Source organism: Triplophysa rosa, linkage group LG20, assembly GCF_024868665.1.
Source record: "Triplophysa rosa linkage group LG20, Trosa_1v2, whole genome shotgun sequence".
NCBI lineage: Eukaryota > Metazoa > Chordata > Actinopteri > Cypriniformes > Nemacheilidae > Triplophysa > Triplophysa rosa.
The window spans coordinates 10783632-10808826 of NC_079909.1; the positions used below are offsets into that span (position 1 = coordinate 10783632).

At 38.0% G+C, this 25195-nt stretch overlaps 1 protein-coding gene across 1 annotated transcript; it reads right to left on the bottom strand.

Moving 5' to 3' along the window:
• Positions 1-3270: 3270 nt before the first annotated feature.
• On the bottom strand, positions 3271-24459 carry nampt2 (nicotinamide phosphoribosyltransferase 2). The gene is made up of 11 exons (XM_057362469.1): positions 24186-24459; positions 22610-22745; positions 14698-14801; positions 14468-14596; positions 13409-13567; positions 8837-8967; positions 6710-6935; positions 6283-6402; positions 5501-5641; positions 5233-5358; positions 3271-4987 (listed from the first exon to the last, which is right to left on the bottom strand). Exons 1-11 carry the CDS (start codon positions 24234-24236, stop codon positions 4814-4816), a joined length of 1497 nt encoding a protein of 498 aa, XP_057218452.1. The 5' UTR covers positions 24237-24459; the 3' UTR covers positions 3271-4813.
• Between the last annotated feature and the right edge of the window lie 736 nt (positions 24460-25195).

Genomic DNA, 25195 nt, shown 5'->3' on the forward strand with positions numbered 1-25195 from the left:
TGTATGACTTTCTTTCTTCTGCACAACACAAAAGAAAATATTTTGAAGAATGTCGGTAACAAAAAACTTTGGTACCCAATACCCATTGACTTGCATTGGTGTATTGTCTATACAATAGAAGTCAATGGGTTCTAATGGTTTTTGGTTACTAACATTCTTCAAAATATCTTCTTTTGTGTTCTGCAGATAAAAGTAAGTCATAAGGGTTTGAACTGACAAGATGGTGAGTAAATGATGACAGAATTTTCATTTTAAAGTCCCCCTGAACAGGAAGTTGCGACCGTTTTTACTTCCGTATTTTGAGGCATTTCCGAACGAAATGGAATTTCGAATTAGAAAAATAGTGGGCGTGGCTTTCGTCTTTCTCTGCTATTTGATTGGACAAAAACAGCCGTTGCATTTTAAAATGGAATTGGCAGCAGACTGAAGGTGCGTCCCAAATCGCGCACTTATGCACTATTCTACGCCATTTTGTAGTATAAATAGTGTGAGTAGTGCGTTCACATTGAAAATCCTCAAAAAATAAGTGCATTTTAAGTACCAGGATGATGCACTTTTTCAACCGAAAATATGAAGTGTGGAACTGGGGACACTTAACGCACTCAACGGTCACAGTTTCGCTTACGTAGCAAAAGGGAGGCGTGGCTATCGGACGCTGCTCGAGCAAAACTCTCCTACAGAGTGATAGCTTCAATCTGATGATGACTAGAGTATTGCTGGTCAAAACAGATGAAAACATAAATTGTCCAATGTACAAGTAGATTTTTATTCACACACATTGTGCCGTGCGATTGACGTCATTTGCGCTCGTCTGGGAAACCGTTATACTTCCGGTTAGAATAAAACCGTTTAGTATTCCATTTGGGATGATACTACACTTCTAAAATTCATACAATACATGTTTGAATGTATAGTTCAAGTGTGCAATTTGAGACACAGCTTGACAGTTGAAGGGGAGGAGTTAACGGATGCTCCGCCCAAGCCGTCTAACATACCTCATTTAAGATGGATTGTCACTACAGGACGGAAGTGCATTTTCAGATTTTAACTGAAGATTATTACATTTATATTTATGCATTTGGCAGACGCTTTTATCTGACTTACATTGCATTATACTATACATTTGTTTCTAAGTATGTGCAATCCCTCAAACCCACGACCTTGGCGTTGCTAGAGCCATGCTCTAACCACTGCGCTACAGGAAAGTTCACACGAATTTTAGAGAGAACGAGAATGACCCACATTGATAAACTATTTACAATAAACGCTGCAATATTTCATGAAAAAATAGGCATAGTAATTTTTTATTTCACTGGGACTTTAACTATTATATATTCAGCTTAATATGATAACTGTGCTAAATGAAACTCTAAAATTAAGTGCAACATGTACAATCTACTCAGAAAAAAATAAATAAAAAAGGAACAAAACAGAAAATAAGTGAGGAAAAATAAATTATAAGTTTCTTCACAGCAGAGAAAATCTTCTGGTTACTCTACTTTTGATTGTTACTTATTGTTTTGACTTTTAGTACATTTAAACTGAGAGTGAATTAGGCTACTTTGTAGCGCTTATGTCTTAACTCCAGCCTCTGGCTGTTTTTGAATAGGCACTTCCTGTTCTGAATTTCAGATTTTTTTTGACAACCATCTATATAAATGCTACTGGTGCAAATGTACCGTTAATGTTCATTTCAGCCCCATTTTCACACCAGGCTGCCAAACCAATTATCACGCTTTTACGACAACACAAAGTAAAATACGCTTAAACGTAAAGACAAAAAAGTGAGATTGTGGAATTTTGAGGGGTAAATGCATCCCTTCTCTTATTCTGCACCAATAATCTAGTGGAAATAATCAGGATTAACATTAGCAGTGCGAGGCTAAAGTGAGCGCAAATAAGGAGCAGACGCAGATAATCATGAAAACACAATCACTGAAATTGACTGTTGTTCGGAACATGTCCACATACCTGTTCCGCATTTATTTGACTAACCAATACTGTCTGTCTTGTGTATATAAAAAAACCTTGTTGTTCATTCTCTCCTTTGCTTACTCCAGCTTTAATCCTCCCAGTAGCATGGCCTTGTAAACTAACGGTACTGTTTAGCGTGTTGACAAAATGTGCATATGCTCTCCTACTTATAAATCGCTTTGGATAAAAGCGTCTGCCAAATGAATTAATGTAATGTAATGTATGTGTCCACATAATCGTCTATAGTGATTGAATATCTAAAGAAAAGATGCAAACAATCGCGCAGATGACATTTAAACAATTGCAAATGTCAGAGAAGTGTGACACGATCATACCGAGTTCTTGCGTTACTTCCGCCCTCACCGTGTTATCAGTGGTCAGCAGACCATTTTGGAGGGCATCCGCAACATTTGAATCCATGACAACACGCTTAGCAAACAGGTTGCTTAGCAACTAATCCAATGAGCGCAAAGCGGCCTAGCTGCGACAATGTTAGCCAATTAGCAAATACTTTGAAGATGCTTTCTTACGTGACATGTGCTCTTTGATTTGATTTAAAATACTTCAGACTGGCATTGAGCAATCCTTGCTTTATTACCGTAGCCAAGTGACTGAACTGTGTTGAAATAGCTTGCATTTTGGTATGCATCACTTGTTTGCAGGTGACACGCATAACTTCCATTACAAATGCTTGGCTGAATCATTAGCCCTGAAATAGCTGACTGGAAAGTTTGACATTTAAAAATGCCATAATGATATGAACAAAACGCCACTTGCAAGGTAAGTATAAACCCCAATATATGTCCCCATAAAGTTGCCCAATGCAATATAATAGATATACGTTACAGATTGATTAGTCGTGTTTCAGAGAAATTGTAGGTGCACTTTTTACAATTTTCAATAGAGGGCACTCTTTCCTTACACGATCTCATAAAAGCTTTTTTATGAATGAATCTTAATTAAAAAGGACTATTACAATAAAACGAAATAAAGGTTATTTGAATACCTTAAGGTATACTTTCTATGAAACCCAAGTTTGACGGACTAAATATATATTTTAAATACATTAAAATAAACATTCTCTACAAATATTTTTTAATCCAATAGAAAAGGCAAGGGCCATCTTCAACACACAAATCATGCCTTGTGTTGTCGTTTAAATAGAAAAAATGTGCCTGCTTTGTTATGGGACAAAATTGCATTACACACACATGCTGCACGTGGTAAACTGAACAAACCCATCTTTCTTATTTGTGAAACTTTAAATACCCACTACTAGACATTCCTTTAAACATACTATTAATAGAAAGTAGGCTATGACATCTTAAAAATTAGAACTAGAAAGTTCAAGCTACATTTATTTTTTTCTTGTCTTTTTGTCATACAAAATATCACTTTTGTAAAATAAAAAAGCAACAAGAATGCTAAAATCTCACTCATTCACACTACCATTAAAAGTATTTACACAACAGAATATATGCTATTTACTCAAAGTGTAATGACAATTTCTTCATATTACACTGTATTAATAAAAGAGGTAGGCTCAATCTCTATTCAGATATTCAGACAATCAACATACAATGTGTTTAAACCCACTGCACATCTCACTCGGCTTTAGCATACAGGTGTCAAACATAACTGAAGCTTTACAAGAAAAACAGAAGGCAAACTGAAAAAATAGCAAAGCCCCGAACAGTCATTCATGAGTCACAGAATGTGAATAGAGAAGGCAGATGAGAGAAACTACTAGGGGGGTCAATATTAAGTGTGAAAATGAAAATAAGAAAAGAGAGACAGAGACCAGCACTGAGGTCAGAGTGGTTTCGTAAGGCACCATCAGCAGCTGTATGGAGACAGAATACTGAAAGCATCCGCTGTGTATTCTGTGCACCATAGATGGAAGTCTAAAACCAACTTAATAAAAATCTCTAACCAATTCTCCAAAAAACGCTTTCAATTACGCTGTCTATGGAGCATTCACTCCAGGTACAATATTATGGCAATTACAAGATCAATTTGCTGTTTCATTAATATGCTGAAAAGAAATGTGTCTTTACTAACAAAAAAAAAAATGTTACGAAAGCAACCTCAATGTAAGCTACGTAACACCAAGACACTAATCTTGAATTCTGTATCAGTGAAAGTGGCTAAAAACTAAATCTGTGCTGGACAAAATGCTTCAATGTATTGCATTACGGGAACCTGTGATGAAATTTATGTGTACTTCAAAAACTATAGAAAATATATTTAAAGACATTCCACAAACCCCAAAACCTCCAAAAAGTGTTTCTAAATAAAATAGTCCATGTATGCATTTATAACAGTTGTAGTGTACTTTATATGGACCTACTGATTAGAGGTCAGTATCATGTGCATAACTGTTGGTACAGAAACCCAGAGTTGGTCATTAGATCACCTCAAATTAAGTTTCCTTAATTTATCAATGTACCACCAGGGTGATAGATTAACAACATGAAAAATCTACTGAACACAAACTCTCTCAAACCCTGTCATCAGCCTACTCCTAAAACACATGCCTATGGTAAGAGCACCATTACAGATATTTGGCATTGAATATTAATTAGAAATTAATCATGGTAAAATTAAAAAACCTTGGCATCCAAACTTTATGGGTTGCCACAAAAGTTTAAAGGTCAGATTTTATATATAATTTTAAATATACTGTCAACAAAGTGATCTACAAATGCCTAAACTGAGAACTTTACTGAGTAAAGAACGTAATGGTTCTTTACTGAGAACCATTAAGTGTTGTGTGGAATAGGTCAGTGGTTGGTCTGTAGGGGGCAGTGTAGATAACAGAGTGCATTGAGTATAGATCTTAATGCACGCCATTCATTATGAGCTTCTGGTGGATTTCCAGAGTAGTGCCTTCATCTTTATTGTGCTGGGCAGGGCTCACATCTTCTTCCCAAAGCTGAGCAGCTTTACGGATCTCATCCAGAGTGTACTCCTGTAGTACGGTCCCATTTTCAAACACAGTCACCAACATGTCCTACAAGTAAAGATGGTTTCATTAATGACATTGATCATGAACCAATCAAAACCAGCAACATTTCTCTTCAGAATACTCCTGATAAATTAAATAAATAAATATACACCTAAAATATTGAAAAAGAACTGAAAAGAGATCGTATAAATAATTGGACGGATTATTCTTAATAACAACATCTCAGGGGCAAATCTGTGTTAATGGGTCATAAAAAGGATGTTATAGAACATCGATAAAGGTGATCTAACCTCCTCTGGTTTGCCTGCTCCTCTTTCCACCGTCTCTATCAATCCATCAGAGTTTCTTCTCAGAGAGAGACGACCCCGCTTGGATCCTTTAGACGGATCTGTCACTGGTTGCTTATAGACATCCATCTATACAAATACAAACACAGTAATGACAGTAGACAAATACATGCTATAGGTTTATGCAAACAAAAGTTAGTGTTTTATGGGTTTCTTTTCCAATTCATTTTGTAGTTTCAAATTGAAACTTGAAGGGTAAAAAACAACTCACGCCTTTGCCATTGATCTCCACGTAGCTACACTTGAAAGCGCAGTTAAGCGTGTCTCTGTTGATCTTCTGCAATAGTGCGCTTCCGCAACCGAAAAACACGTTCTCTGCACTCCATCCCTCATCGCTCAGTTTCTCCAAAATCTGTACTAGCCAAACAAACAGTAACACTGATCAGAGTATGATAGTTACTTACCTGCCATAACCATAATAATGTTTATAAGCAAATAGAAGCTAAACAACATTTATGCTGTGTTCACACCAAACGCAAAGCATCGCGTTCCTCGTTCTTTATTACTGGCGGGAATAGATCGTTATTTTTGCACGAAATAAATTGCGGGACAGGGATTGTCTTCAAGCATCCGGACGTGAAAATTTTCAACCCCGATTCACGTCATTCGCGTCGCCCCCGCGTGAAGCTGCATCTAGTTGCGTCTTTGCATTGACTTTGTATGTCATTTACTCACTCAAACCGCTTAATTCGCATTTGCTGTCAACAGATCCAAAAGTCTAATGCTGTGTCATTCGCGTCTTCCACGCAAGTTGAAAAATTTCAACTCGAGCGAGAATCCCTGTGAAGACCTTATTGACACCTACTGTTTTCCATTCCCGCAAGTAATAAAGAGTGAGGAACGCCTTCGCATTTGGTGTGAACGCAGCATCAGGCTTAAAATGGTCTTTTGGACCTCACTGTACATCACACAGGACCAAACATTTATTATTATAGTGAATAATGTGTTTTTTGCTCTCTCTATGTAACTTTACTGAGTTGAGGTGTAGTTTACCCCATCAACCGAGTTCAGATCAATCCCATCGCCCTGGATAATGCGCAGGTATGAAGGGAGCACCTTGTAACCCATCGAGTTCTGAGAACAACCAAAGCACTCTTCCAAAATCTTTATCACCTAAAAGCACGAGAGCCAAATGAGAAAAATGTGAAAAGGCAGATAAAAACATTATAAATGTATAAAGCTAATTTGAATTCACACTAAACTCACAAACTTTAACATTCTAAAAACTAGCTAATCTGAAAGATATGCTGTCACAGAGTATGAAAAGAAAAATTGACTGGGCGCTGTTAGGGTTCTCCAAGAACGAGGTTGGGAACCAGAGTTAACTCAAGACACAAAAACTGCTTTAAGGTCTGACGCAAACAGTGCATTTCACAACACGGACTTCACACAGTCATCTGCTATGTTAATAAACACACACCTCTATGAGGGTCTCAGCGGGGTCCCCAGAGTCCGGCCGTATAATGAGAGCAGAATCTTCACTCCTCTCCATCACTCTCTCTTTCAGCTTATCTCCCCAGATGTGCTTACAAGCCTTAAAAATGTCATAGCTGTCGCTAACCACAGCTACAGGCCCTTTGGGAAACTGGTCCAGCAGACACTCGAATGCATCCTTCTCTCGGCTCCTGCCCCAGGAAATGATAGTGCTACGGAAACACCAAAAACAGTGTAACTGAACATCTGAGCAAGAATTACATGATTACTCAGTGACCCGGAAGGCCCTCCCACTCTGCTATATTTAGATTGCAGGTGTACAATGATGTCTTCAAACTGATTTCACTTCAGTAAACAAGAATTACAAAGAGAGTTTTGCTGGTAATGAGTCATCAGTGTCTAATGGTTCTTTCGCCGTACAGCTATAAAAAGCTCGCAGTGATTCGTCGAACATTCCGGTTGATTGAAATCGGGAATGTTGTGATGGTTGCAAAGCTTAGTCTGAATGTTAGAAGGATGAAATGACACCACAGAGGTAGCCATGTGACTTGAAACAATGAGTGCGGAGCTATATTGAGAAATGCACTCGACAGCGCAGACAAAAGAGCCCACAGCTGCGAGATGTTTTCACGCACAGCTACTAACAGAATTAATTCGAATCAACAGAACAAATGCAAATTAACAGGTGTTCAGCATCAATATGGATTTTCAAGGCTTTCTCATCTTAGTTTTATGACCACACTCCTTACCAGTATATAATGTATTTGTGTTGGAGATATTTGATTATGTGGTCAAAAATGATATTTTAACCATCTCTTTGTCTTGTTGAAGCTGTTAGCATTTTTATTAAAAAAAAGCACAATGAAAACAATTTACATAGTTTGACAAAATTACAGCAAATTACAAAATAAACAATATTCTTTTTTCAAGACATCTTCACGTATCTTAAGCCAAATATTTAAAGATGCTGTGTGTAATTGTTTGGAGGATCTATTGACAGAAATATTATATACATAACTACATACGGACAAACTGCTCTACAGAGCGTGTTTCGCGAAAATGTGATTACATCTTTATGTGTGTCAGCTTCCGTAGTGCTTTAAGAGGGAGGAGTGGAGTGAGCTGTTGGTTGCAATTCGCAACCTCACCACTACATGCCCCTAAATTTTATACACTGGACCTTTAAAACTGCGATTTGTAATTTGACTCTCTACTGCCATCTCTGTTTCAAACATATTATAACATGGTCTGTCTGAATGTTCGATTCTGATTGCCTTGAGGGTGTACATTAAGAAAGGGATAATGTACAGGCAGTCAGTTGTTATCGGAAGTATAAACCCTATTGGCCAATCAGAATCAATTCTATTCCATCGTTTAATGCACAGGTAGTTCCTTTAATGCACAGCTAACCATGGATTATCCCTCACAAACTGCAGGTTTATGTATGTACTATTCTTTACGTGGGCTGATGTCAAATGATGTCAATCTGACAGCTCAACTTGCTGTATGAATCATTATAAGCTTACTGTTGTAAAACAGGGTAACATAGGGAGAACGTTCTAAAAACTGATTTTTTATTTACTTGCTTAAAAGTAATTGTCTATTTTTAACCTAAAAATGTTACAAATTGCAGCTTGCAAGCACGTTTTTCCCTAACAATTTTCTCTGCTTCATAACCATGCACACCAACCCTTAATGAAACAAATTGTTGGTCATGACTTATGAGGTCATGACTTTTGAATGACAACAGAACAAAGCTAAAAAAAACAGTTCAGCAGCAACAACATAAACAAACGTTATGTGGCCCAAACTTCACTTCCGGTAGACCTCTGCAAAGAATCAATAACTGTGGAGTAGTTTTAATTTAATACAATTAACATACAAAAAACATTACTATAAATTCAATATAAAATAAATTGCTCTATTATAATCAAACACAGACCGGATGTTAAAGGAGTAGTTCACTTTAAAATAAGCCCCCAATGACTTTCCATAGTAGGAATAAAAATTTCTATGGAAAGTCAATGGGGGCTTACTTTGAAGTGTACTACTCCTTTAACATCGGGCCAGCCGCATGCGTCCGTTAAAAACAATCTATACATATGTACTTTACCTGTGTTCTGCTGCAGGGATAGAGAATCCAGCCATAGGACATCCATAGTATCGCTGTGCCATGAGTAGACCTGCCACTGTGTCCGTGCTGCTGAAATTCACCAGATGAGCAGCTCCACCCAGTGCTGCTGACTAGTTCAATACAGACACAAATAATGCCAAATTAGAAAACTGTTTGAGAAATAAGCCATTGAACTTTTAGAATACCAGCTCAATAGTTCCTGAAGCTGTTAATCACTTGACATTATGTCGGTAAGACAAGTGGCTTTCAAGAATTGCATATACTTAGAAACAAATGTATAGTGTAATGAATAGTAAGGATATAATGAATGGATAAAAGCGTCTGCCAAATGCATAAATGTATATATAAAAAACATAGTTAAGTTGTTGATAATGACCACTGAAGTCAGTTGTTCGGTCATTTTCTATGTTCTGCTACGTTTACGTAATAGACTCTATCTCAGTCCTGGGGATGGCTGTTGTCCTAAAAAGCAGATGTGTTTGATTCCAAGCAACATCTTTTTAGCCCTCCGAGGAGATGGGGAAAAGGTTGACAATATGTCTTGCTTATTACAGGGGAACTTTGTCGAGTCTTCATTCTTTAATTTAACAACTGATGAGATCTGGGCTTGATATTATCCAAAGGAAATTAAATCTGTGTTAAACCCCTGTTGTTGTACGCAATGAGGCTTTAGTTTGTAGCTGTGACTGAAGCAAGGGTCTAGGGATCTCCTCTTGTAATTGTAAATGAGAAAGGGCACAGCACTACTCAACAGCGTCTCTGACAGCTTGTCGCTGTAATCTGGGTTTATCATACATACAGAGAAACACATTCAAGATTATCTAAATGTGGACATAATAAACGAGTGCAACAAATACCCAGAATAAGCAATTTTTGGGTAAACTACCCCTTTAAAAGCATTGTAATACACAACTGCTTGGCTTCTGATCAGGAGAGAGTTCTGACAGGAAGCAAGAGGGAACCCCAAGAGTCAGAAGCATTAAAATCTGCTTGACATCATTAATCTCCTCCTGAGGCCATCATTAATCCAGTCAGCCATAACCTAGAAAACATTATCAATATCCCACAGTCCCTAATGAAGACTCGCTGGATCCACACAGCACGATTCAGTCTGTTTTCAGCTGAGCAGCACTTTAGGCTTTCTTTCAACCAACACTGATGTTCTTCCTCTCATCTTGCAAAGACCATTTCTTGAATGGTTATGCCTTTGTTTTTCCTATAAAGCTATATGGAAACAGATACTATGTGGTGTCCAACAATCATATAGGCTTAAACAAAAGTAATACCAATATAAACCTGACAGCTGCCTAAGAAAGCCATAATGAGGATGATCAGATATTCTGGTTAGTCATGTGTTTGAGATCCTTATCACAAGAAAAGAGTCAATCAATCCATGAAAATCTACATAATGATGATGTTGGGATAAAGTTTAGATTTGTAATTCATCTTGCTTTTGAGTTGAGGTTGAAAAGTGTAAAATCAACAAGCTAGAAAAAGAGTTGGTCTATAAACAAATCTGCGTGGTTTGGTTTAAAAGTAATATCATTTTTGTTGTGGGTTGTCAGGCTATTTTCACACTACAGTACAGATGGCACAGTTTTTTTAAAGCTTGATAGTTCACCCAAAAATGAATGTTGTCATCATTTACTCACCCTCTCGTCATTTCAAACCTGTATGACTTTCTTACGCAGAACACAAAAGAAGATATTTTGAAGAAAGTTGGTAAGCGAGCAGCACCAGCATCCATTCACATCTATTGTATGGACACAAAACCAATGCAAGTGAATGGGTGCCGGTTAACAACATTCTTCTTCTTCAAAAAAAAGTCATACAGGTTTGAAATCACAAGAGGGCGAGTGAATGATGTCAGAATTTTCATTTTTGGGTGAACTATCACTTTAACCTGTACTGGGTGATACAAACATAACCTAAAAGTCTTCTCCAATTGTATGTAAAGACTTTTCTCCACAGACGCACAGAAGCAGCAGCAGAAGTGTGTGGAGGTAAAGTATAGCACAGGGAGCATCTTTACAAGAATTCCTACAAGGCCACAATTCATTTTTTATGAAAGCAGGGGCAATCCGTTATAACCTTCGCATATGAGTAATAGAGAAGAAACACCGCCATCGTCGTCTGAGACGTGATGAATGTATGAGAAATGTCATGAGGAAGATTGCCTAGGACTGTAATTAGTTTCTAACAAATGTTGTACTGTATGTTTTATTAATAACCCATGAATAATTGGGAATAACCAAGAAAATTTACTTTCTGCATGTTTGCGCCTTTAAAAATTATTCTATACACATTCATACGCAGTACATGCGATATAAGAAGCATTTCTTGCATTAGATTTTAATGAAAAATATCACTAATCTGTTAGCCATTGGAGTGACCTATGAAAGCTGCATCATCATCTACACCTTTAGATCCTGGCACAGTGATCTGAAAGGGCACCAGAGAGAGGTTGTTGTCACACCTCATCAGAATCCAGTGGTCTCTCTCTCTCTCTCTCTCTCTCTCTCTCTCTCCCACAGACACTCGTAAAGGTCTGCTGCACTCAGCAGGTCCAGTCAGACAGCAGCAGACTCGCTGCTTATCACAACACCTGAAGCCTGGCCGAGATGACCTTTACACAGTGGTCAGACTGATTCAAGAGGTAAACAGTCATATTTACTCACACAATCCTTTCAATAGCACTACCCGTTTCCCAAAACCCATCACAAAGACAACCTCACTCACTCTATGACATACAGTATATGCTGTATACGACTTCCTGTAAGTTCCTCTGAATATACAGAAATAAAGAATGTCTCTGCTGGTCGGTTTTCTTGCGTACCAAAAGGTCAAGTCTCTTTTTGATTAAACGGATCGTCATGTCTCATAATGAATCGATTTTCTGCCTTCAGCAAAGAATGTCTGATTTCATCGGCCCCAGAGGACCGTGTCCTTGATAAGCGCTGAGGAGAGAATAAAAACACAGTCGGCTTGGGCTTTGATTTCAAAGTTCAGTGCTAAAAAAAGAATAGAGGTAGAGACTTTAGCAGCAGAGGCAATTCCTGTTTTACTTCAAAGATATTTCAGAGCTTTCACACATTATGCTGTGAATGGCTGTAGAAACCAACCTGCAAACCAACATAATGTTATATAATGTGTAACGGTCATTTTTACGTTTTTGTAACCATCAAACAACAAAGACAAAACTCAGTTTGTGTTCTGACTTTGTAGGGTTGGAAAAAAAAGGAATTTATTGCTGTGTCACAACCCCCTCTTTCTTCCCAAAAGACACCATTTGCCCTTCTAAAGATCACAGGGGTGCTGAGATAGTGATCAACCACTATTGCCCGAGATGTTTGTTTATTGTGGGTCCAGTACAGAGCATGTGAGCGGAGCGGGGAGCGGAGCGTGCGAAATATAGTCGGAGCGCGGAGCGGGTTTTTATCCAAAGGCCGGAGCGATCGCTCTGTCTTGCTCCAGTTCCGCTCCAATGCCGCTTCTTCTTCTATACTTTCTCTCTTTTCTTTTCTATCATCTCAGGTAATATCACATATATTTGGAAATATTGTTTCATTGTATCAGTTGTATCATTTACAATTCTATACATTTAGTTTGTAACCATTTTACATGTAACATCAATTTAAGTCTGTTATTAAATACTTTCATTTACAAATCTGCAGACTAGTATTGGTTTAATGTTAATATTTAAACGCTCCATATTGCAATACAATTTAGTCATGTCATAGCAAAGCTCTCCCACATTACATTTATTAATTTGGCAGACGCTTTTATCCAAAGCGACTTACAAGTAGGAGAGCATATAAACATTTTGTCAACAAGCTAAACAGTAACGTTAGTTTACAAGGCTATGCTAAGAGGAGGATTAAAGCTGGAGTAAGCAAAGGATTTTTAGACAGACAGTTATTGGTTAGTCAAATAGATGCGGAACAGGTATGTTTTGAGCTGTTTTTTTGAACATGTGAAGGATGCTGCAGTTCGTGTGGCTGCAGTATATAGCATATATTGCTATAATCACTGCTCTTATTTCCGTCATTGGTATAAATTGCAGAAGGGTGGAAATTGACAAGAAATACACAGTTTTATACCATCTTGCTGTTAACGTTTCTTTAGTCATTTCGGCATCCCTATAGCCTGAACCACTACAGCGGAACCACCCTTACAACTTCAAACAGCCCTCAATACAGTCATAGTGGTACAATGATGGTATCATATGGTAAAATCATGATACTTTGATATACAATGCCTGAAGACACAGCAAACAACATCGTACTGTCACAATGAAACCAAGCCCAAAATGGAAACATCATAGTATGTTTTGGTAAGGACAAAGCCTCAAATATCCCTTTAATATCTTCGATTATGCTTACTGCGATTATGAGCTTAAACACAATTTTTAGATCGAATTATTGCGTTTACATGTGGTAAAGTGTAATCGCAACATTGCCAAAATCCTATTATAATCGCATTATGAGGGTGCATGTAAACGTAGTCAATGATAAATGTAAAAAGTGGAATTATTGTTCTGCTGTGTCATACCTCTTGTGAAGACACGCCTCTGTAGCCAAAATCATGCAGCTTGATGTCCAAGCCCTCCGAGCTCCCCGATGTGGCTTTCAGGTGCTTAGCCAGAATTTTTTTGAACTCCCTGGAGATTGTTGCCACAGTGATGGGATACCACATTTGGACCAGCATAGTCTGTGGAGGGTGTAAACAAAGCCGCATGTACATCACTCATCAATTTTTATGGCCTTGACACCAGAAAGCTTTATTTCTGTTCTTAACGTATTGACCTTTGGCCCTTTAAGGATGCATACATTAGGATTTGACCAAGACAGGGAATTCTGTGTGGCCTGTAGAACTTACATGATATTGTGAATGTGTATATGAACAAGAATACACTACGCACCAAAACCACCTAGTTGGAACGATTTCAAAAGAGTGCGTTTCCTTCAGTCTTGGCAAAAAATGTAAAGAAGACTAAGCTGACAGAATGCAAATAAATAGTAGATTCACAACTCTAGAATAACTAAACGGGTTATGGCCTTTCCCCCATAAAAACACCACACTTTTTAATCATTTACATGTCCCTGACTTATTAAGCTTAAAGGACTGGTTCACCTAAAAATAACGCAATAATAACGCGTTGTAAACGGCATCTGCAGGGCTGAAGGCCAGGTCAGTCCCTAATGACCTCGTGTCCTCACAGACCCCAACAACCCTGTCCAAACCTCCCTGTTATTCTGGGACCTGCTTCAGCATCCAGGAGTGTGCTGGAAATCAAAGCCTGCTGTCCTCCTGAACAACAGTATGGCAGCATCATCTGATATAAAGTAATGTACCACACCATCAGCTTTTTAAACCACGCTCATTCATGAGAGAGCTCTGTTTGTCTACATTTATGCATTTAGACACTTTATCCAAAGCAATCACACTCACGCCCTTGGTGTTGCTAGTGCCATGCTCACTAGTTGAAATATATTGGTATATTTTGGTGTATTTCTATCAATCACTCACTTATGAGTAAATTACCTGTATCTTTTGAGCATTATCCACATTAGATGTCTACAAAAAAAGATGAAAGGGAACAAGAAATACCTCAATAAAATTGGTAAGCCAGAAGAAATCTGGATCCGTGTTCTCCACAGTGAAGAGAACGTTGCCTCTGGGAATGATCTTCCCCTCGGGAACTGCTTTGATACGGATTGGAAGATGGCCATCATATTTCTAACACAATAAAATAGGAAGCCAGGTGGTTGTTATCTCTCCATGTATTCATCTACAGAAAGCCAACTTTAACTTCCTTAAGCAGACATGTCTGCATGTACCTCTAAAACTTTCCGCCATCCCTCTTCATCAAACACTGTCTGTTTAAAGTGCATCTGATAAAAGACTTTAGCCTCTTGGATCTTCTCCTCTGTGACAACTTGACCTGTAAAATAATTTTCACACTCTTGAGGACAAAAGCCAAACAAAACCATTACCACATTCTGTACAGTTTACAAACTTTTTCCTGCCAAACGGGACAAAAAACGGAAAGCTTAAGAGGAATTTAGCCTTGTGTAACTGTAATGCTTGTTTGCCTAGTGTACAGTTACTTTATGTACTTACTCATAAGAAGTTCTAAGACAAGAGCTAAACTGTGTTTGTGGTCACTTGTTACAAAACTGAAATGAGATTTGAACTTGCATGACAAAAGATTTGTTAAAGCAACACTATGCCAGGGCTCTAGACTGCGACCAAAATGCTCGCAAATGCCATCATTTTTTTATAACGTGCAAGGTAAAATTTCACAGGGTCGCATTGGTGCGAGTGCGTAAAACGAACAAAGTTTTGTTAACTTCTCTTTTGCGATGTCCTAACAGCTGTGAACAACAAATATCACGTCAATGTCCGCTAATGTCCGATTCGTGACGTAATGACTCATTTGAACCGATTCATTTTGTTGAAACAACTCATATGTCAAAAACTGAACTCACGAGACTCACTGTCTGAACCCATCAAATCAGTCACTCAAAACACCTCAGTACACAAGCGTGCTAAGACCACTAACTTAGTACCATTAGTAAAATTTAGTATTTAAAGTTTATTTTTGACAATGAGTAGTACATATATATACATATCGGAGTTACTTTTGAGTTTTGAGCTAGCTAATTTAATTTAATTTAATTTTATGTGGTAAAAATAAAGAAGGCCAGTGGCATTACAGCTTTTTGCAAAGAGGGCAATAAAGGAGAATTGTGAAGAGTGACAGGTTATATTTGTGTCGGATCATTTCATAGCCGATATATAACTTGAATATAAAACTAAATAATAACAACTGTAAAAAATAACAAATACAAAGTTTCTTTGCAGTTATTTTGGATTTATTGGGCTAGCACATGTTAAAGCTCAAATATGAAAGCGGTCTATGCTGACTATTTTAAAAGACGGAGAGACAAATTAACAGAACGATTCATCAACTGAGGTCATTATGCAAGGTCATTATGATTACAATAAAAAGGGTGCGACCAAATTGTAAGTTGATGCGACCAACTGAGAAAGTGGGTCGCACCAGTGCGACCAGTGGGAAAAATGAGTCTAGAGCCCTGTTATGTAGTTTTTCAACCTTAAAATAATGTCTCTAAAATTATTTCAGTGGTAAAACAACTCTTAACGGGACAAATTCTACTGCCGCTGATACCTGAGCAGCCTCCTAGCTGCTCAAACCACACTCTGTAAGTTCTGTATTCGGGTCGGAACACACAGCCCCACCCATCCCCTGCCTGTGGAAGAGTGCGACCTGCTTTACAGCATAAGTCACATATTTTACTCGTAGCCTGGGTTGAATTAGCCAACAGTTCAAAACCAACGCCATGGCAGACCCAGCAAAGAAACCAAAGAGGGTGTTGTCGGAGGAAGTGAAGAAAGAGAGAGAGTGATCGGACACGAGCCCGAATACGAATCAATATCTTACAGACTTGCACTCGATGGCGCAAGCTGCAAGAGGCAACGGGTTGCAAAACAGATGGAGACCTAGCCTTCCTGCTACTGGATTTGAAAGTCTCATATGTAAATTTTTTCTTACTGTCCTGTACTTTTGATCTTATTAGTTAGGCTGTGCTCAGGTTGTTTATTGGCGCACTAACGTTACTGGTTCACAATTTATAACCGTAAGGTATCAGAGATCATGAAATGTTGCCGGTCTCAATAGCTAACGTAGCATGATCATGCCTTGTCATAAATTTAGTGTAATGCTTGTAAACGATGACTACCAAACAGGGCTGGGAAGGTTACGTTTAAAATGTATTTCACTACAGATTACAAAATACATGCTTACTAAAAAGTAATCTGTAACGTATTTCGTTAGATTACACAAGTTTTGTAATTTAATCTAAATACTTTAGAATACTATAAGGTACATATAAACAAAGAGATCACCAAACAGATGACTTGGCTTTCCTCGGCATATTATTTGAAACAACAGCAGTTTTACAGTTTTCCCTTATTGGACATTATAGTCCAGAATTGTGAGTTGTGTCCAGAATTGTGAGATATAAACTCACAATTGTGAGGAAAAAGTCAAAACTGTGAGACAAAACGTACCTAAAAAAAATACTTAAACAAGAAACTCCAAAACAACTATCACAAAACATGAAAACAGTCGTTGATCATTCAGGTAACAGACAATAAAGATTCGAGGGTATGTACATTTTTTAATGTGGCAATTTGTATAAATTAAGCCAGTTTGTCTTGTGGAGTATATGTAAACTTCTATTATGTGAAATAGTTTATTCAGAACAGTACTAAATACAATTAATATGCAATTTCTATTTAACCAGATCCCTCTTATTTTGTTAAAATTATTAAAATTTTGCATATTCTGCAAGAAGTATAAAACTTATGAGCATAACTGTAGTTTAGCATGCCAGTGTCAGAGAATCACAGATTGCTGTTTACATTAATTGCCGTTACAGTTTATAATAATGTTTAAATGAAATAAAGGACATTACATTTCAAGTAATCACTTTGGTAATCTACAATACTTTCTGGATGTAACGGTAATTTGATTACAGCCCATTTAAAAGTAACTGTAATGAAATACAATTACTCAAATTTTGTATTTTAAATACGTAACAAAGTTACCCCAGCCTTGCTACCAAACCACAATAAATGTTTTATGGTCAAAAGTTGCTGACTCCTTAGTTCATGCACGTAGACTAATGTTATCGGTATCTATAGTTACCATGCTAGACATTATTCTCATTGCGCCTATTACACAAAGCACAACACCTGGTCGCGAGTGTCAGAGTCCTGCACGGGTCCTATTTGGTAAACCTGCACCTGCCCCGCAGTAATTAAAAGAACACCCGACCTGTCACCCAACAGCAGCACTAATTTCATTCCGTACCCGACCCTACACGTTTGACATACACACCGCGACCCCAACCTCAGCCGCATTAAATAGACGTAGATGTATGCATGTACACGAAACCATTTATTTTCAACAAGCAATAATTTAACAGAAAAAAGATAACTATTGTTAATATCATATGAACAACTATTTTAATAAATTAACACATTTCATAAATCACATAAAAAACAAATACGTGGAAAAATTCAATCAAACACAGAAGTCTCTCTCGCTTGTGGCGCTCATGCGGTCTCATTCGCATCTTCCGCTGTAATCACGGACATAATAAAATATGAAATGCATGAAAGGTGTAAATAAACAAAGTCACAATCCTACAATTCAGTAACCGTTACCAATAAGCTATTAGCAAAATTTCACTATTCTCAGTATTAATTTCGTTATCCAACTATTGCAACACACGCCGTCAAAATTGTAATTAATAAAAAAAATGTAAACATAATAGGCTATACCTTTAACAAAATATATTATAAATTAAGAAAAAAGTACATTTATAATCATGAAGCCTTTAAACATTTTTCAATTAATTAAACATAAAAACATAACAAAAGCATAAGTGGGTGCTTTACTTAAAAAACCTTTTGCATATACCAAAACTCAAAAAATTAATCATTTCATATTTTATTATTTCATATGCTCAAAACATTACACGTCTGTGACATACAGAATATTAAATCATTTTTAGAGTTTTGGTGCGCCGACTTTATATTATTTATTCTGCAATTAATTGCATTAAACACCAAATGCCAATCTAACAACCTAATAGCTACTAGCTAACAATATTGGATCACTCTTGGTTGTCTCTCCCGAAACTCTGCAAGACGCTAAAAAGCTAAGCTGCCATCAAAGCTGAATGAAGTGTAATGCAGGAAAGAGACCGGTAGCAGCATGGTGATCTTAAATGTTTATTTAAGTTGTGATAAGAGCAAAGAGTCAACTCAAGTGCTCGCTGTCCATCAGTTGCAGGCAGCACAATTGGCTACAATGCTCAACGCTGCAAATTGTGCTGCAATTAGAAACCAGCTCTTCAGACAGTGAACACAAATAAGCACAGGACCGTGTAAAAGCAGCTCCCTCAGCTGCGTTGAGTCGAAGCTACTGGACCCACATTCCGCCCGCGCCTGTTTTATTCCCGACCCGCACCCGACCCGCAAATGACACGTGAATAATTATTCCAACCGTTACATCAAATATTATCGGATAAATGACTTTATAACCTCCTAAGACCCGAGCTTTGGTTTGGCTTGCATTTTAGATTTCTTCTAGCTATTTGGGGTTAGGAGGAACCAATAAATATAATAACCAAATATTATATTTGAACATGAAGCACTTTTTGAAAAAACGATGTCCACACATGTGGACAATCGGTCTGTATCCACAGAAAACAGTCAAGACACCATTGTGTAATAAAGTACAAATATATTTTATTAACAGCCTGAGTACACTGGGGGAAGTGTGGGAATGCTGTGGGTACACTGGGGGAAGTGTGGGTTGTGTGTGGGCATGCTGTGGGTACAATGGGGGAAGTGTGGGTACACTGTGGGAATGCTGTGGATGCACTGTGGGAATGCTGAGGGTACACTGGGGGAAGTGTGGGAATGCTGTGGGCACACTGGGGGAAGTGTGGGAATGCTGTGGGTACACTGGGGGAAGTGTGGGAATGCTATGGGTACACTAGGGGAAGTGTGGGCATGCTGTAGGTACACTGAGGGAAGTGTGTGCTAGGTGTGGGTACACTGGGGGAAGTGTAGGCTGTGTGTGGGCATGCTGTGGGTACACTGGGGAAGTGTGGGCATGATGTGGGTACACTGAGGGAAGTTTGGGCTGGGTGTGGGTACACTGGGGGCAGTGTGGGCTGTGTGCGCATGCTGTGGGTACACTGGGGGAAGTGTGGGTTGTGTGTGCGCATGCTGTGGGTACACTTGGGTAAGTGTGGGAATGCTGTGGGTACACTGGGGGGAAGTGTGGGAATGCTGTGGGTACACCAGGGGAAATATGGGCACCCCGGGGGAAGTGTGGACTGGGTGTGGGTACACTTGGTAAAGTGTGGGCAAAGTGTGGGCTTGGCCCCATGGTACTGCTTGCAGTCGTTGTGTAAATTGATGTTTTCAAACAAATTCTTCCCAAACTACGTTTTCACAGTTATTTAAAAACATTAATTATTTAATTATTTTTTAATACATTTTTACATTTTCAACTTAGCAAAGTCCCATTGTCCACATGTGTGGACATCAAGTTTAGAGGCATAGTACATCTTTACTGTTGCAAAAATGTGTCAAATTTGCATGCCATATTAATCATACAACACTACTATGCATAACTTAACAAGAAGCAACAATGACATTTTATTACATTTTTTACCTTTTGGATGTTTTGGCCTGACATAGCTGCCTTTATTTTTCAGATGTGTTCGCCGTCATCTTGACATTTTTATGTAAAGTGTTTTTCTCTTCTGACACCACCAGATGGCAGTGTAAAGGTCCATGTTTGTGAATAACAGGTTCCAGTTACATAGAATTAAGTATTATTGTGCACACAACCAAAAATGTGATGTCCACACATGTGGACGCCAGGTCGTAGGAGGATAAATGTGAAATTAAAAAACAGTGTAACTGTCACAGTATTCATAAACATTTAAAAAATATCCGCCCTTTTTTTGCATCAAAATCCGTGACATCAAATGGTGGCAACCTAATCCCGTTCTCTTAATGCTACAGCGAAGCAGACACGTTTTCCATATCCACCTTTTTCGCAATGTGCGAAATTACCCATTATGACTTAACACATAATATGCGAGTAGGGCTGATGCTTAAGACTTCCGGTTCGCCGCTTGATCCCATTAGTTAGGCATTACCAAGTTAACTTGGAAGCTTTTAAACAGACGTTATAATACTTTTATGTCATTTAAAACAGCATAATGTCAAAGAGCAGTGTCTAAATTATTTCACAGGGGCCGCACGGGCATGAGTTTTTAACCTAGACTGTAAAAAACAACTTTGTTTCTCACCATAAGAAGTTGGACAGTGACATCTACTGGGATGATGACATTAAACTCCAGCCAGCAGGCACGTTTGACATATCGTCTTACGTATGTAGACTGCTAAGAGCTTTAAATGTATAAAAACACTTCACATTTCTAAAGCGGAGGCTGCTGAGTCCAGTGTTCTTAACAGGGGAATAATAATCTAAACGGGAAGATTTTGATACTCACACCAGATATAAATAAACCTGATCACATCGCATTGGATCTTTTATAAAATAACGCAGTATTGGAGACATCTGAATTAGAGCTGAAAATCTTTGCGGTTCGGGCTTAATTTCTATCATTTTACACGGGCTCGGGCCGGGCTCGGGCTTGCGCGGTAAATGAGCGGTCATGTGATGCGTTCCGATTAGCGCGAGAAAGATGCGAAAATGGATGCTGAGGAGGTGAAACGGAGGCTTGCCTCTGGCGATTACGTTTTGGTTGCACCAGCAACTAAAGCAAAGTCTGAGGTGAGGAAAAGTTTTGACCATGTGCATAATGAGAATAATGAGCCAGTGGGATATGTGAGATGTTAGGATGTTACAGAGGACTTATTTTATTTCTTTGTTCCAACTTCCAAGTGGCCTATAGCCTACGTTAGTCATTAATAAATTATGTTAAAACATGTATAAATTACGCATTCTTGACAAAAGCTGTGTGCGTGCACACATTTGAATAGCCTAATGTCGGGCTGTAAACGGGTTCGGGCTTTTAAAAAGCTGTCAATCAAAATGTACTTGTCGGGCTCGGGCCGAATTCTGTCGGGCTCGGACCCTGTCGGGCATAACTTTTAAAGCCCGATTACAGCTCTAATCTGGATGCTTCAGTGTGACTGGTTCTGGTATGTCAAGTTGCGATACAGCTGCTGTGTTGTTAAACATGCCTTTATTTATAGAGCTACAATTAGGGCTGGGCGATATTGACCAAAATTCATATCTCTGTATTTTATTGATGAAAGGCGATATCCGATGTATATCGATATTTTCTACAAAGTGGAATAAATGTTTACTAGCAAGTCAAAGCCTCATGTGAGATGTCACAATCACCTTTATTAAAATGGCTTGTGAAAAGAAATTCAATGACAGCACACCACTTGTTTAAAACATAACTTTTTTTTCGTAAGGCACGCTATTTCTGCGATAACAACCGGCTGCCCTTCCTAAAACATTGTGCATATATTAAATTCGCAATGATTTCGGTTATTAATATGTACGTTTGTATTGTTTCTGACCATCAATATTAAAATGAATAAAAATACACCAAATAGCATCTTTATTTTGTTTCTAATTATTTTAGCATTATTTATATATATTTTTATCCTACAGTACCTTATATTTACTGAAGAACTGATTAGTGTGTCTGTGTTCAGTTTGGCTGCCTGTCCATGCAACCATTTTACGTCAACGAAAAAGAACATGGCGGCCACCTTAGGTTAAAATGAGTATTACATTTAGGTTTTATTTAAAGAAATTAAAACATTTGAAGTGTTTCTAACGACAAATGGTAGTAGTGTAAGACTATTACAACGTATTAAGCCAAACATCTCTCTATACCCCGAGTTCCCTTTCACACCTGGTTTAGCAAACAATTCCGTGAATGTGGGAGATACAGTATATACAGTAGTTTTTTCAGTTTTCCATTAGCCAAACATATTAGTACTGTTGTGGTAAAACATATTGTCCCTACTACAGTCACACAAGACCAAAACCACCAGCACAACCACATATGCCAAGTGCGCCTTTATAATGGTTGTGGCTATCATAGAGATGTATGCAAATATAAATATAAAAGCAGTAGAAGTTACCTGCTAGATATTTCTTCAGGAGATACTGGAGGCCAAAAAACACAACCTCACTGAACTGCCCCCCATTTTTGTGCCGGCACTCAAAATAGGAATAGACCTTACTGACATCTGGAGGGTATTGCTTGTAGTGGGTAATCTGAAAAAGAAAGAGGACATGTAATCATCGCAACTGTTATCACACTTTTACATTCACTAACTGTGTACTAAATGCTTTCGCAAACCTGTTTGTGATGCCGTTAGAACCAACAAAATGTAACCTTTAAGCAACCCACTTTCATCTTTTTATCTTTGTATCTTAATTCACTTTAAGAATTTTAAAGTCTTGTTTACCATCCACTGATAGTACTAGGCTACATCTGGGTTAGGGTGACACAAAGTGTCTTGCTTTACAAGCACAAGAATGTCATTATACTTGCATGGAAACAAATTTAAAAGGAAAGACAACATTGGCATTTAAGTAGGCCAACTCTGACATCTAATCTATTCATATTGATTTTGAAACCTGTTAGACAAGTGGAATTTCAATGGAACAGATAGACAGCAATGTTTTGAGAACAATGTATACTACTATCTTGGATCCTAAATTCCAAACTACGTAAACCCAAACCAGATACACCTCGAAATTATTAGAACACCTGGTGAATTATTGTACAGAGAAATTAAAATTGAAGAGATCGCTCGAAACATCAAAAGCAGGTAAAGAAAATGATAACGAGAACCTTGTTTTTACAATTTTGAAGCTTTCAGCGAGGATCCAGACAGGATTCAGGGGAGGGGTGTTATGTCAAGGGTCAAAGACCAACGAAACAAGTATTATTACGCAATTGTTTACAGGTGGTGAGCACATCAGTATTGGCCAAAATGGGATTTTCTATATCAAATTAATTTGTGTGAATACTACAGAGAATACCTTGCCAAAGCAGTTATGAACGCCTGCTGAGACTTTTTGAACGTTACATAACCAAATTATGATCTTAAAATTTTTTCTTTTACTCCTTTTCCGTTTAGTTTTGTAAAATAGTAACAATTTTAAGGCTATAAAAACGGTTTAACCTCAAACTTCAAATACATTTTCCCAACAAAGCTAGTTTGCGTAACAAGACCATTGCTTTGGAATGACAAAAATCAGTTACTTTTTAATAAGAGAGCAAAAGAATGTGAGAGTTTAAAGATGAGTTTCGATTCCTAGACAGCAGGGTAAAATGAGGGCACGGGCTAGCCTTCAGGGAAGCTAAAGCTACACGACTCACGAGGTCACACTGCTAGTTTTCATTTGTCACAAGCCCCGCCCCCAGTATTCAGCGTTCAATGAGTGGGGCATTTAAAAAAGAGCCTGAGTCACCAATACCTTCCAGCAAACATTAAGAAACATAAATGATCGCAATTCCAATAAATGAAGGTAACTGCGAATCATGTTTCATTTAAAGCCCATCAATTCACGAGGTGGAAGCTTTATACGCACATTTATTTCACGACTAAATTACAAATGCAGTTGTCAGAATTCAGAAAGCACTGTTATGCTAATTTGTACGTTGTGTTGTTGCACTACCTCTAGAGTGGGTCCGGTGAATCTTACCTTATATGAGTCCGTCGCAAGTAAAAAATTGAAATCCTGAGCTGCCATCATCAAGGACAAAGTAAAAGCGAAAGACTGTCGCTCCGATTCGGTATTTAGGCGATCCGAGTCACGTGACACTGGGGCAGAGGAGCGGTCTCGAAAACCCTCTTTTCAATACCTTTCGGTTATGCCCGGTGAAAATGTAGTGAAATGCGATCTCCCCGTATTTTGTATATGTGAGTATGCTCACGGATAGGTCGCATCGTCGAGTATCAGTCAGACACAACGGGGTGGAAGGGGCGGAGTCAGTGTAGACGTAAGAAAGACGCGTTCGGTGACGCATGGGTGGGCGGAGCCATAAACATAGTATCTTCTCTGAAGGTAAGAGAGCATTTAAAGGCCGAAGTTTCGTTTTCTCGTAAAGAGTATTGAACTTTGTACTGGGCATGTTGAACGTAGGCCTATTGTTACAATTCCTTTACTTTTAGTTTTGCTTCCAGGTTTCTGACACTTATCATTCGCTACATTATCTTTCAAGGTCTGGAAGTTTTATTGTGATCAGCAAAAATCCTTGATAGCATTATGTGAATTTGTGAAAGAGGATAACAGTAATGAAGGATTCATTAAAACGTATTAATTTAATCATTTTTTATTTATTATTACTAATATTATTATTATTATTTGGCAATGCAGCACGCACTATACTTTACAAATATATTAATGATACAGGTTCTGATATAATTGATTATCGACCTACTGAAAATGTTTATGGCACACATTCCCCGCTGAAAACCCTGCCCAAAACGCAATAGAAAATGTAATGGATTTAATGGTTATAATGGGCATTGTATTGGTTTTAATTGGAACTACAGTATAACGGTATCTACTGGTATGTGATGGATTCTATTGGTGGGGTGTTAAATACTATTGGAATAATGCCCAAAACAGAAATGGAATGGAAAACGACTTTTGTTTTTTAATGATTTTAATGGAAAAGCTAATTATTCATAATACTATTTTAATGGAAA

What these genes read in the sequence shown, in the direction of transcription:
- nampt2 (XM_057362469.1), bottom strand. Translation starts at nt 24,236, where the DNA reads ATGATGGCAGCTCAGGATTTCAATTTTTTACTTGCGACGGACTCATAT. An exon ending in CCGCTGAGACCCTCATAGAG is followed by an intron (nt 6,403 to 6,709) that starts GTGTGTGTTTAT and finishes TCGTGCTTTTAG; the next exon opens with GTGATAAAGATTTTGGAAGA. An exon ending in GAGCAGGCAAACCAGAGGAG is followed by an intron (nt 4,988 to 5,232) that starts GTTAGATCACCT and finishes CTTTACTTGTAG; the next exon opens with GACATGTTGGTGACTGTGTT.